Consider the following 11255-nt stretch of genomic DNA (forward strand, 5'->3'; position numbering starts at 1 on the left):
TGCAACTAGAAATATATATTATTAGGCCATGTATGTTATGTCCTTCAATCAGGTCTGAAATCTGATTTTGAGTCCATTTCACTCAATTTAGATTCACACAATAACGAAAGAAAAGAAAAAGACCACACAGCTAGAAAATAAATCAATCAGATAAAAGAAGAGAAGTACAAACTAGAATTGAATATGAGAAATATTAAGCCAAGTACAACAGAAAAGTAAGGAGAAAACACTAAAAAGTAACAGACCTAAATATGAAAAAGAAGGTTAAAAACTTGATGAATCAAGATCCTACATAGAACCATATAGAAGTAGAATTAAACAACAGAGACCCCAAATGGTGAACCAAAATTTTTCAAGAATTTGAACTGCCTCAGAAATTTTTAGTTATAGATTTGATCCCACATCGATCACAACTTACTTTGCATTTTGTTTCTCTCTCTAGTCTCTTTTATGCCACAGCAGGCATGTCCTTTAGCCATGAATCAAGAGGCTTACCGATAGAATAGACGATGAACCCAATCTCCCTTAACTTCTCTGCGTTCACGATGTTTCTTCCATCGAATATAAAAGCAGGTTTCTGCATATTGTCGAAGATCCTCTGGTAATCGAGGTTCTTGAATTCATCCCATTCGGTTAAAATGCAAATTCCGTGAGCATCTTTTGTTGCTTCATATGCATCCCAAACAACAGTTGCTTGTTGCTTTACTGAAGTTGGGCTTAATGGTTGAAGATGAAGTGGGTGATCCCATTCAAATTTGTTCATAGAAAGATCTCTCTGGATTTGATCTTCGGTCACTTGTGGATCGTAAATACTCAACTTGGCTTTGTCTCCTATTAAACCCTTGCAAACATCGATAGCTGGTGTTTCTCTAGTATCGCCTGTGTCTTTCTTGAAAGCAAAACCTAGAACTGCAATCTTCTTTCCTGAAACTGTATTAAACATGGAGGAAACTACCCGGTTAACAAAACGGGTTTTCTGGTAGTCGTTGATCGTGATAACTTGTTTCCAATAATTTGCCACTTCAGGAAGACCATTGCATTCACAAATGTAAACAAGGTTGAGAATATCTTTCTGAAAACAAGATCCGCCGAAACCAACACTAGCATTGAGAAACTTTGGACCAATTCTAGTGTCTTTTCCAACAGCATGAGCTACCTCAGCAACGTCAGCACCAGTTGCTTCACAAAGAGCTGACATGGCATTGACAGATGATATCCTCTGAGCTAAGAATGCATTTGCAGCAAGCTTCGAGAGTTCGGCTGACCATAAATTGGTGGCTATGATTCTATCTTTGGGTACCCAATGGGCATAAACGTCGGATAAGGCTTGGATTGCTTTTTGGCCTCCTGGGGTTTCCCTTCCTCCGATAAGAACTCGATCAGGGTTGAAGAGATCTTGAATTGCAGTTCCCTCAGCAAGGAACTCGGGATTTGAAAGAATCTGAAAGTTGATGCCTTTACTGTTATGGATCAAAATCTTTTCGATGGCTTCAGCTGTTTTCACTGGAACAGTTGATTTCTCGACAACAATTTTGTCAGATTTTGATACATCAGCAATCATTCGAGCTGCACTTTCCCAGTAGGTAAGATCAGCAGCTTTTCCTGCTCCAAGACCACGAGTTTTGGTAGGGGTATTGACTGAGACAAAGATTATATCAGCCTCTGAAACGTGCTTTTCTAGGTCAGTGCTAAAAAACAGATTTTTCCCTCTGCATTGCTTGACAATTTCATCGAGACCTGGTTCGTAAATTGGAAGCTGATCACTGTTCCAGGCTGTAATTCTTGGTTGAGAGATATCAACCACAACAACTTCAATTGATGGGCATTTAAGAGCGATCACGGCCATAGTAGGCCCACCAACATAACCAGCTCCAAGGCAACAGATCTTCACCATTTTCGCTTGTTAGTTGTTATATACCTGCAAAAAGTTATATACCTGCAAAAAGTTAAGAATGTATTTGTTCGGTAAACTAAAACCAAGGTTTGAAATCACCTTCAAGTGCTGAAAACTTGCAAATATGAATTACATGCAAAAAAGTTCTAATATTCAAAGAGAAAGTTCATGTTTAGTGGCATCAAACTTTCTGGTGTGTTTATTTTTCTCCTTGTCTGATCTGACTCGACAAAATTTGAATTGTCTGTATCAAACGGACCCAAAATCAAACCCGAATAAACTATTCAGACGAGCAAGATCTTAGCAAACATTCTGATACTTGAATCAGTTCAGACCTCGAGTTAGATTTCAGATCTGACTTCGAGAAAAAACAAATAAAATATAATCACATCTTAGAGTAGCAAAAAATTACAATAAAACACACTAATCACCAAATTCTCACTCTTCTGCAAAAACCAGTCTCAATAGTGGGAAAAATCATGAAGTCAGCAAATTTCACATTTTTCAGTGTCTTTCCTCTAAGAAGCTCTTCTCATCAAACACAAACATTTTTCTTCCTTCTGCTCTTTAGCTATGACTCTCGGTTAAGCTGGTTTCTCGCTTCAATAAGACACTGAATAATAGGTGCAAATACGGAAAAAAATTAATAGAAACGAGGACATTTCAAAACCCAGTCCTGGTGAGAGAATTTCCTGAATTTTGAGATTCAGTTGATCCATTACTAGTTTTGCTAACAATCCCTTTTCCGAAGTACTCTGCAATCACAGAAAACCCATCTTTTGAATTCTTTACTTGTTGGAAGAACAGGTTGTGGTCTTTGGAATTCTGCTCCAAACTTTTCTTCATCTCAAAGACAGATTGATATTCGGGAGCACATTCAGGACATTCTTTTTCGTTGTCACCAAGGCAGCGTTGGTGGAAAGAGTGCATACACATAAAATGAACGGCGGGTAAGTCCAGAGTGAACGTGCATGCTGTGCACTTACTTAACTGGAAAATCCTAGCATTTGTCCTTAGATCCTGGATTTCTTTCCTCATGTTCAAGGTCTCCTCCTGCATAAATCGGAAATGCTGTTTGGTTAAAAACTAAAAACATCCGGTTCACACTTTCATCATTTAAAAATACTAAGAAGCATTCGGTAGGTAAATAGCAAAAACGGTGAGCTGTATTCTGAATGTGTCAAACTACAAGATCAGATTACTTAATTTTAAATGCTAACCTGGTATTTCTCAACAGCATGATGGTCCTCTTCAATCAACTTTGATTCTTTTTCAAGTTTTCGAGCAATATAATCTTTCACAACTGAAAGAGTTAAGCATGGATTCTTGGCCAGTGTCTGAAGAACAATAATAGGGGGCAATATGTCATATTTCTCAATATAAGTCAATACTTCCTTTACTTCTTTTGAGCAATCTTCCCCAAGCTCACCAAAATACTTTAGTAAATCTCCCCAAAGAGTTGGGTCTCCTCCCTTGGTGGAATCCCCCAGCTTCTTGCAGCACGCAATCAATCCGTCATGGTCATGGGCCTGCATATAACAAGATATAACTTCTTTATAGAGCTTCATCTTCTCATACAGAAATAGCAAGCCTCCCTTGAATGCATTCATCTCACAGAGAATAATAGCCAGATCCACATCGTATAATGGATGCTCTAAATCAGATGGCCACCCCGTCTTAAGCAGGGATAGCCCCTTTTCAAACCTTTCTAGGCGTTCCTTTTCTTTATTTATATCTTTGACCTCTCCAACAACTTTCTCCTTTGATTCTGACCTAGGCATGCTAGCTACTCCAGTTGAACTTCTATCTCTAAGGTTGACAGCTTCAGCGTCATTTTCACGTGACATTGATGGGAAGTTTAAGTCATTAGAGAGGTATAGCTCCAAAAGTGTATTGTTAATTTCTACTTGAGCCGGTGAATCTTTCACCTTGATGGTGTATTTCTCTAGAAAATCCATAAGGGACTTCGGATGGTGAATGAACATGTTAAGAAAATCAACTGGAGAAGGTAACATGGATAAGTATGTGCTGTTTGATGTCCCACCTCTACTCGATTCTCCTTCTTCGGTGCAAAGTTTCATGAGTATCTCTACTGTCTCTACTGGCTTGTGCTCCACCAGAATCTTACCATATTCCGTCATGGTGATCCCAGCTTGACTTGGTTCAAGGCTTGAAATATATTCCAGTGCCTCTTGATATTCATCAAGATCTTCAAGCAAGATTTTCAAGTACCACTCATGCTTTCCTGCCTTTTTAGCAACATACATAGCATGCTCGTGGTAGCCTGCTGCACGGCAAACTCTTATAGCAGTTTCAACATCAAACTTTAGTTCTCCTGCACCATCTTCATTTTTTATGAATACATTGAGCTTTTCCACATCTTTCAGTTTTGTATAGCAGTTAAGAAGAAGAGTGGTGTGATCTTTCGACGCCAATCCTTTCTTCTCATGTAGTTTCTCCAAGTAATTGGTAAGATTGTGGATACGTTGCGCATCTAAAAACTTCTGGATAACATAAGAAGGTTCAAGGTGACCAATGGTGTGGATATATTGAGACATAGCCTCGTCATAATCTTGCTTTCCGTATAAATGATCCCCATATTTCCTAAGTACCTCAGCTGTTGCTGCCGCATCAGCTTGCTGACTTCGGACAAGATTGATAGCAACAGTATATAGATTCTTCTTGAAAAGCATATCCAACTTGCTTTCCATGTCCTTCTCTCCCACTGATATAGCTGTTTTGTCATTCATTATAAGAATTATGTTACCCCATTCACAGATCATGTGTGACACCTCTTTAACAATTATACTGTGGGCGATCAATTTGTTCTTCAGATCATAAATGTTGAATGTGTATTTACCGTTTCTTTGATCTGCAATAACACATAATAAATACCCACGGAACCATCCAATGAATTTCTTTTCTCCCTCAAAGGCCCAACAAGGACCACGACCATCAACTTCATAGAAGTAAACTGCCTCCGGTCGCCCAATTATCAACTCCTGATCATATAAAAAAAATAACCTTCAGAAAACGAAAAATATATCATGCCCTTCAGAATATATGGGAGAAAAACGATGCTACGTACCGAACGATCAGTCATCGTGACACCATTAAGGTCACATCCAATCTGATCCAGGGTTTGTCGTCTAGGAGGTTGATCCTGCAAGTTGAACAAGCTCACAGAAGTTGGAGTCACAGCAAACAGTTGAAGGGCTTGACCATCAACTCGGAATCCTAGCCCTGTAACAGGAGTATTGCTCTTGTCTGTAACGCCCTCCACCTGAAGCCTGAAACGGGTGATACGCTCACGTGCGACGTCCCCCTTAATGCAGTAAATGGAACCGTTGTCTAACCCAATTGAGATGAGTAATATAGGTGGAGCTTCTTCGAGGACTAAAAATGTTGTAATCTACAGGATGACACGGTTTCAGAAAGTATTCAAGTCAGGCTCTGCATGATTCAATTATTCATCAGAAACAAGAATGCAAGCCCATACTGGAGTACAACAATACCTTTGCTTCAGGAAACTGATTAGTAAATATCCGCAATATTTGGACGCAATCAGGACTAGTGGTGCTTGAGCCCTCTGGCTGCATCTTATCGAGGTCAAAAACTTTCAGGCAGATAGGTGATAACTGTGGAGATGTTTGTTCGTCTTCTCCAATAGTGATCAAGAAATTCCGTTGCTAAATGTCAAGAAACAAGAAACCCGTTAACTATCTGTTACAATGGTTAGACATCCAGAAATCGATTTAGTAGGACTACTAACAAATATATTCACCCCAAAATAGTTTGCAAGACGCTAGCTAACATTGTTGAATTAAGTTAGCTACATTAACGAGTTACTGGTATGAGCTCATATCATCGTCTCTATTTTTATAAACATCATTTTGCAGGGAATAAAATGCTTACTGGTAACTTAAATGAAGTTGTTTTGAATCAACCTTCAATAACTACAACATGGGAGGTTTCAGGTTTACCCGTTTTCACTAAAACCCTAACGCTTGAGAAACGAAAGAAAATCAAACTAGATTATGATTTTCACTCCAACCAATAGCTACGCGAAGAACAACCTGTGATAGTTCAGACCCACATCAATGTTTCTCAACTACTGTCCAAGTGAAAAATTATAACTTTACAAACTTACATCAATGTTTCTCTAACTAGTGTTAATAAATCGACTAGTTCCAGATTATCAAACATATAAATTGACTATTTGAGAAGATTCAAAAGATAATTGAGGAGGAATTTTACAAGTCAACTCAAACTACTTTGGCATTCTTGTATAAATTACTAACTTCTAGAGTTGAACTCAAGAACCCTAACATTTTCAGGAACTTAAAATTTTTAAATCGACCATGAAATTTGAGATTATCAAAAGAAAAAATAAGGGTTACCTTGAGTTGCTGAAGGAAGAGAACAGAAGTGGCGTGAGCTTGAAATCCATAATTGAATTTCAATCCACGATCTAACAAATTCACCATACCATCATCACATCCAACAACAATCTTCCCTCTACCACTCGAACAACAATTTATCTTTCCAGTAACTTCTTCTGGAATTGATGATTTCCCAGATGTTTTCTCTTCGAAGAACTCGAATTTCCTCCATTGATACATTTTCTACCGCATCAACTGAGATCAAATCGGATGAATTAGTTTATATTTGAGATCTAAAATTAGTTTAGCCTAAGAATTTCGTAAACCCTAAACAAGGGGAAGGAACGTCTCTATCTGTTTGTTGATTTCTGCACAATCTAGACATTCTTCTTCCAACAAAAGGCCACCGCTTTGGGGAAAGCAGAAATATTTCTGGGGAAGATGGTGGAAACCCAAAAAAAATGAAACCAAACGCACCTTATACGTCGCCGGCCAGGTGTTGCCGGCGACGGTCGGCGACATCATCATCTTCTCTCTCTCTCTCCTCTCTCTCTCTCTCTCTTCTCTCTCTCTCCCCTCTCTCTCTCTTCTCTCTCTCTCCTGTTTCTCTTTCTTCTCTCTGTCTCATTTGGAACCTAATACGACGTTCAAAGCCAATTTAAGAAACATAACAAATCAAATAATCAAGTCAAATGAAACACAGTACATGAAGAAGAAGATGATATTGTTAAGATTTCTGAGTTCATAAGCTAAGTAAGATGAATCAATAGTCATACAAGAGTCAAATTTAACATGAATAGGTATAAATCAAAGGTAGTAAGTAAACCTCATAATCCTGTAATTGATTCATCAGAAATTCAATCACAATCAAGGCCAAAAGAAAACCCTAATTTCTAAAACGAATATAAAAAGTACTACTAATTTAGTAGTAGTTGAATACCTTTAAATTAGGGTAATCAAATGATGATGAATCAAAGCAATTGATATTCTATAATCAGAATAGAAAAGAATCAACCGAGAAAAAAGAAATTAATCGATTTGGGAAGTGATTTAGGTAATAATAAGAATGTAGAGAGAGATGAAGAAGAGAAAATTGGGGGAAAAAGAATCGGTTACAGAAACCGATTTCAGTTTTTTGGACGATCCAAATGTTTAGAAGAGTAATGAGAGAGACGAAGACGAAGTCGCCGGAGATGGAGAGGAAGAGAAAAAAGTTGTCGCCAAAGACGGTGGAAGTAGCCGGAGATGGTGGTGGTAGCTGAAAAGAAGAAAAAGCTCAAAATGATTTGGTTGTTCGGGGGAAGTAAAAAAAGTCTAGGGGGGGGGGGGGGGGGGGGGGGGGGGGGGGAAGTGGTTCACGACATTGGAGGACACTCAGAGACAAAATGTTCCAGAGACATTTCAAGACATTTCAAGACATTTGTCCGTAGACAAAATGTCTTTATGGACATTTCAGGACATTTGATTCATAGACAAAATGTCTCAGAGACATTTGAAGACATTTGGTTCATGGACAAAATGTCCTGGGGACATTTCAACATATTGAATCCATGGACAAAATGTGTAGTGGATATTATTATTATTATTATTATTATTATTATTATCTCATCATTGAAGGATAATTGATAGACATTTATTATTTTAATATTATCATTATTGTCAAACCATATGAAATAATATATTTGTACTCATGTTTCAATAATATATTTTTCGACTTTTGTGGACATCTGTGGATATCTGAGGACATTGATGGCAGTTGGTAGACATTTATTATTTTAATGTAATCATTATTGTCTAATCATACGAAATAAATTTGCCCTACTACTTTGAAAATATATTTTTCGACTTTCGTAGACATCCGTGAATATCTATGGACATTGATAGATATTTAGTTGATATTTATTATTTTTAATATTATTACTGTCTTACCATATGAAATAAAAAAATTAATTAATATTTCCAAATATATATTTTTCGACTTTCGTAGACATCTGTAGATATCTGTGGACATTGATGGACAATTGGTAAATATTTATTATTTAATATAGTTAAATATTAATATAATATAATATAATATAATATAGGGTTATTTCCCTAATGGCCCCCTACTTTGTGACCAGCTTCCCGCGTGGCCCCCTACTTTACAAGAAATACCCATATGGCCCCCTTCCGTTATAACACCGTCACTCTCTCTCCTCCATCATATTTTCTCTCTCTGCCAACTCACGCCACATCACCTATTACGCCACCTCATCACCTTCTCCGGCAAAGGTCGCCGGCCGGCGACCTTCAAACTAAAAAAAATAATTTTTTTTTTCTCTCTCTCTTCCTCTCTCTCTCTCTAAAATTACTCCGGCGAAGGGAGACCTTCGCCGGAGTGGTCTGTTCTTGAAGAACAGACCGAGATCTGTTCGTGAAGAACAGATCTCGGTCTGTTCTTCAAGGAACAGACCGAGTCTGTTCAGTGAAGAACAGATCTCGGTCTGTTCTTCACTGAACAGACCGAGTCTGTTCTTCACTGAACAGACCGAGTCTGTTCTTGAAGAACAGATCTCGGTCTGTTCTTCACTGAACAGACCGAGTCTGTTCTTGAAGAACAGACCCGGGTCTGTTCAAGGAACAGACCAAGGTCTGTTCTTCAAAGAACAGATCTGTTTCTTTGAAGAACAGACCTTGGTCTGTTCCTTGAACAGACCCGGGTCTGTTCTTCAAGAACAGACTCGGTCTGTTCAGTGAAGAACAGACCGAGATCTGTTCTTCACTGAACAGACTCGGTCTGTTCCTTGAAGAACAGACTCGGTCTGTTCCTTGAAGAACAGACCGAGATCTGTTCTTCACGAACAGATCTCGGTCTGTTCTTCAAGAACAGACCACTCCGGCGAAGGTCTCCCTTCGCCGGAGTAATTTTAGAGAGAGAGAGAGGAAGAGAGAGAGAAAAAAAAAAAAAAATTATTTTTTTTTAGTTTGAAGGTCGCCGGCCGGAAATTGGCCGGCCGGCGACCTTTGCCGGAGAAGGTGATGAGGTGGCGTAATAGGTGATGTGGCGTGAGTTGGCAGAGAGAGAAAATATGATGGAGGAGAGAGAGTGACGGTGTTATAACGGAAGGGGGCCATATGGGTATTTCTTGTAAAGTAGGGGGCCACGCGGGAAGCTGGTCACAAAGTAGGGGGCCATTAGGGAAATAACCCTATAATATAATATAATATAATATAATATAATATAATATAATATAATATAATATAATATAATATAATAATAATACAATAATATAGTAATATAATAATAAGATAATATTATAATAATATGATTTGATAATAATAATTATTTTTATGACCTTCCTTACTCAAATATATAATAATAATAATAATAATAATAATAATAATAATAATAATAATAATACAATAATGTAGTAATATAATAATAAGATAATATTATTATAATATGATTTGGTAATAATAATTATTTTTATTATCTTCCTTACTCAAATGTCCCTAAGTGTCTTCCATATTTTGAGAGACATTTTCTCTCCAAAAGCTCTCCAAATTTACACTAAAATGTCTCCAAATGTCCCCAAAAACAATTTGTCTTGAAATGTCCCTAATTTCGTGTCCCGAACGAATAACACAGACATTTGGAGACATTTGAAATGTCTCCAACCAATAACACGGACATTTGGAGACATTTGAAATGTCCCCAACCAATAACACGGACATTGGGGGACATGAAAATGTCCCCCAATGTCCCCAACCACTACCCCCCTAATTTTTATGTTTCCACCAAAACTTCACACCCTAGAAAATTTCTTTATTTCCCCGTAACACCGACCCAACAAAAGGAGAAGAGATATGATAGAGAAACCGATTCTGTAGGCCGATCTTGGGCAGATTACCGACGTGTCAAGACACGTCGGCAATTTTGCCAAGCTGGAGCGTGAAGAATCGGTTTCTCTATAATTTCAAGAAAGATCATTGATTATCATCTGCTTAAAAACGCAGTCCCTCTAAACCTAACTATCTGGACCGTTGATTTTTCAACGGTCAAGATTATAATCACTCAGAACCCACCACCAAACACCCTAGTTGCCAACAACCCTTGGTTGGAGTGCTAAGAGGTTTAGTCTTCCACCTTAGACGTCAACGATTCGAGGCACGTTGATCATTCAAAAAAAAAACCTTGGCTGCCTTTTAGCTCGATCTTCTCTCTATAGACTCTCTGTCTAAAATTGATTTGTAGACCTCCAAATTCGATTCCCTTGATCAACTCCATTGTTTGTTCCATATAACCTTTACTTTTTCAAATTTTCCATTTATTCCTCAGTGGATTTGAATGTCATACATTTCCACTTTGTTTGCTAGAAGTCGTTCTACTGGAGTCATTGACTCATGAGTGAGTTATTTTCATAGACTAAAAATTGTTTTTTTTCATATTCTAAAATACACGGACGCGCATTTCGTACTTCTTGAGTGAGTTGGCGCCCCAAATTCACCTCCTATACCACTTCTCTATGTGAAATATCTCTAGATCACACTGACGAATAAGACATATGGGAGTAGTCGTTGAATTTTCCCAACTAAAAGCTCCATGAGGATGGGTAAGCCTAATCAAAAGTTTGTTAATACGACTTATGGTGTCACTTAATGTATTAAGCGAAATCTCAGACGTCTATACGGCTAACACTAGGTTGTCCAGACCTCATACCAAAATTAATAATGAACTAAAAGTTAGAGAACTACCTGAATTCGTTTTTTTCTTGGGCTAGTTTTGCTTTCCCTCGGACTAACTTGATTGTCATTTCCCGAAGATCTAGAGCTCTACTTGTGCATATCCTCTACTTGAGACACCCGAGTGATCAGGGACAGAACCAGAACTAAAGACTAAGGGGGGCCAAACTCAAAAGAGACAAAGTAGTCTCAAAACTAAGTTTACAATTTAAAAAATTGATAGCCTCGGGGGATCGAACCCAGGCCACTTAGGTTAT

General features: G+C 38.0%; 2 protein-coding genes across 3 annotated transcripts; both read right to left on the reverse strand.

The window, feature by feature from the left end:
- Positions 1 to 165: 165 nt before the first annotated feature.
- LOC147547931 (UDP-glucose 6-dehydrogenase 4-like) lies at positions 166 to 2065 on the reverse strand. Its single transcript, XM_086666748.1, has one exon. It carries the CDS (start codon positions 1892 to 1894, stop codon positions 449 to 451), a length of 1446 nt encoding a protein of 481 aa, XP_086522874.1. The 5' UTR covers positions 1895 to 2065; the 3' UTR covers positions 166 to 448.
- A 129-nt stretch (positions 2066 to 2194) lies between these two features.
- Positions 2195 to 10147, reverse strand: LOC147547932 (vacuolar protein-sorting-associated protein 11 homolog). 2 transcript variants are annotated; one of them, XM_086666747.1, is made up of 6 exons: positions 10099 to 10147; positions 6295 to 6665; positions 5410 to 5583; positions 4983 to 5306; positions 3115 to 4896; positions 2195 to 2947 (listed from the first exon to the last, which is right to left on the reverse strand). In XM_086666747.1, the coding sequence occupies exons 2-6, from the start codon at positions 6514 to 6516 to the stop codon at positions 2558 to 2560; spliced, it is 2892 nt and encodes a 963-aa protein (XP_086522873.1). In that variant the 5' UTR covers positions 6517 to 6665; positions 10099 to 10147; the 3' UTR covers positions 2195 to 2557. The 2 variants fall into 2 exon arrangements, with proteins under 2 accessions (XP_086522873.1, XP_086522872.1); XM_086666746.1 differs by lacking the exon at positions 10099 to 10147 and adding an exon at positions 7217 to 7650 and having other exon boundaries at positions 6295 to 6531.
- Between the last annotated feature and the right edge of the window lie 1108 nt (positions 10148 to 11255).

This window comes from Eschscholzia californica, unplaced genomic scaffold, assembly GCF_041429995.1.
Source record: "Eschscholzia californica isolate CP2 unplaced genomic scaffold, dmEscCali1.0.p SCAF_3, whole genome shotgun sequence".
Classification (NCBI taxonomy): Eukaryota; Viridiplantae; Streptophyta; class Magnoliopsida; order Ranunculales; family Papaveraceae; genus Eschscholzia; species Eschscholzia californica.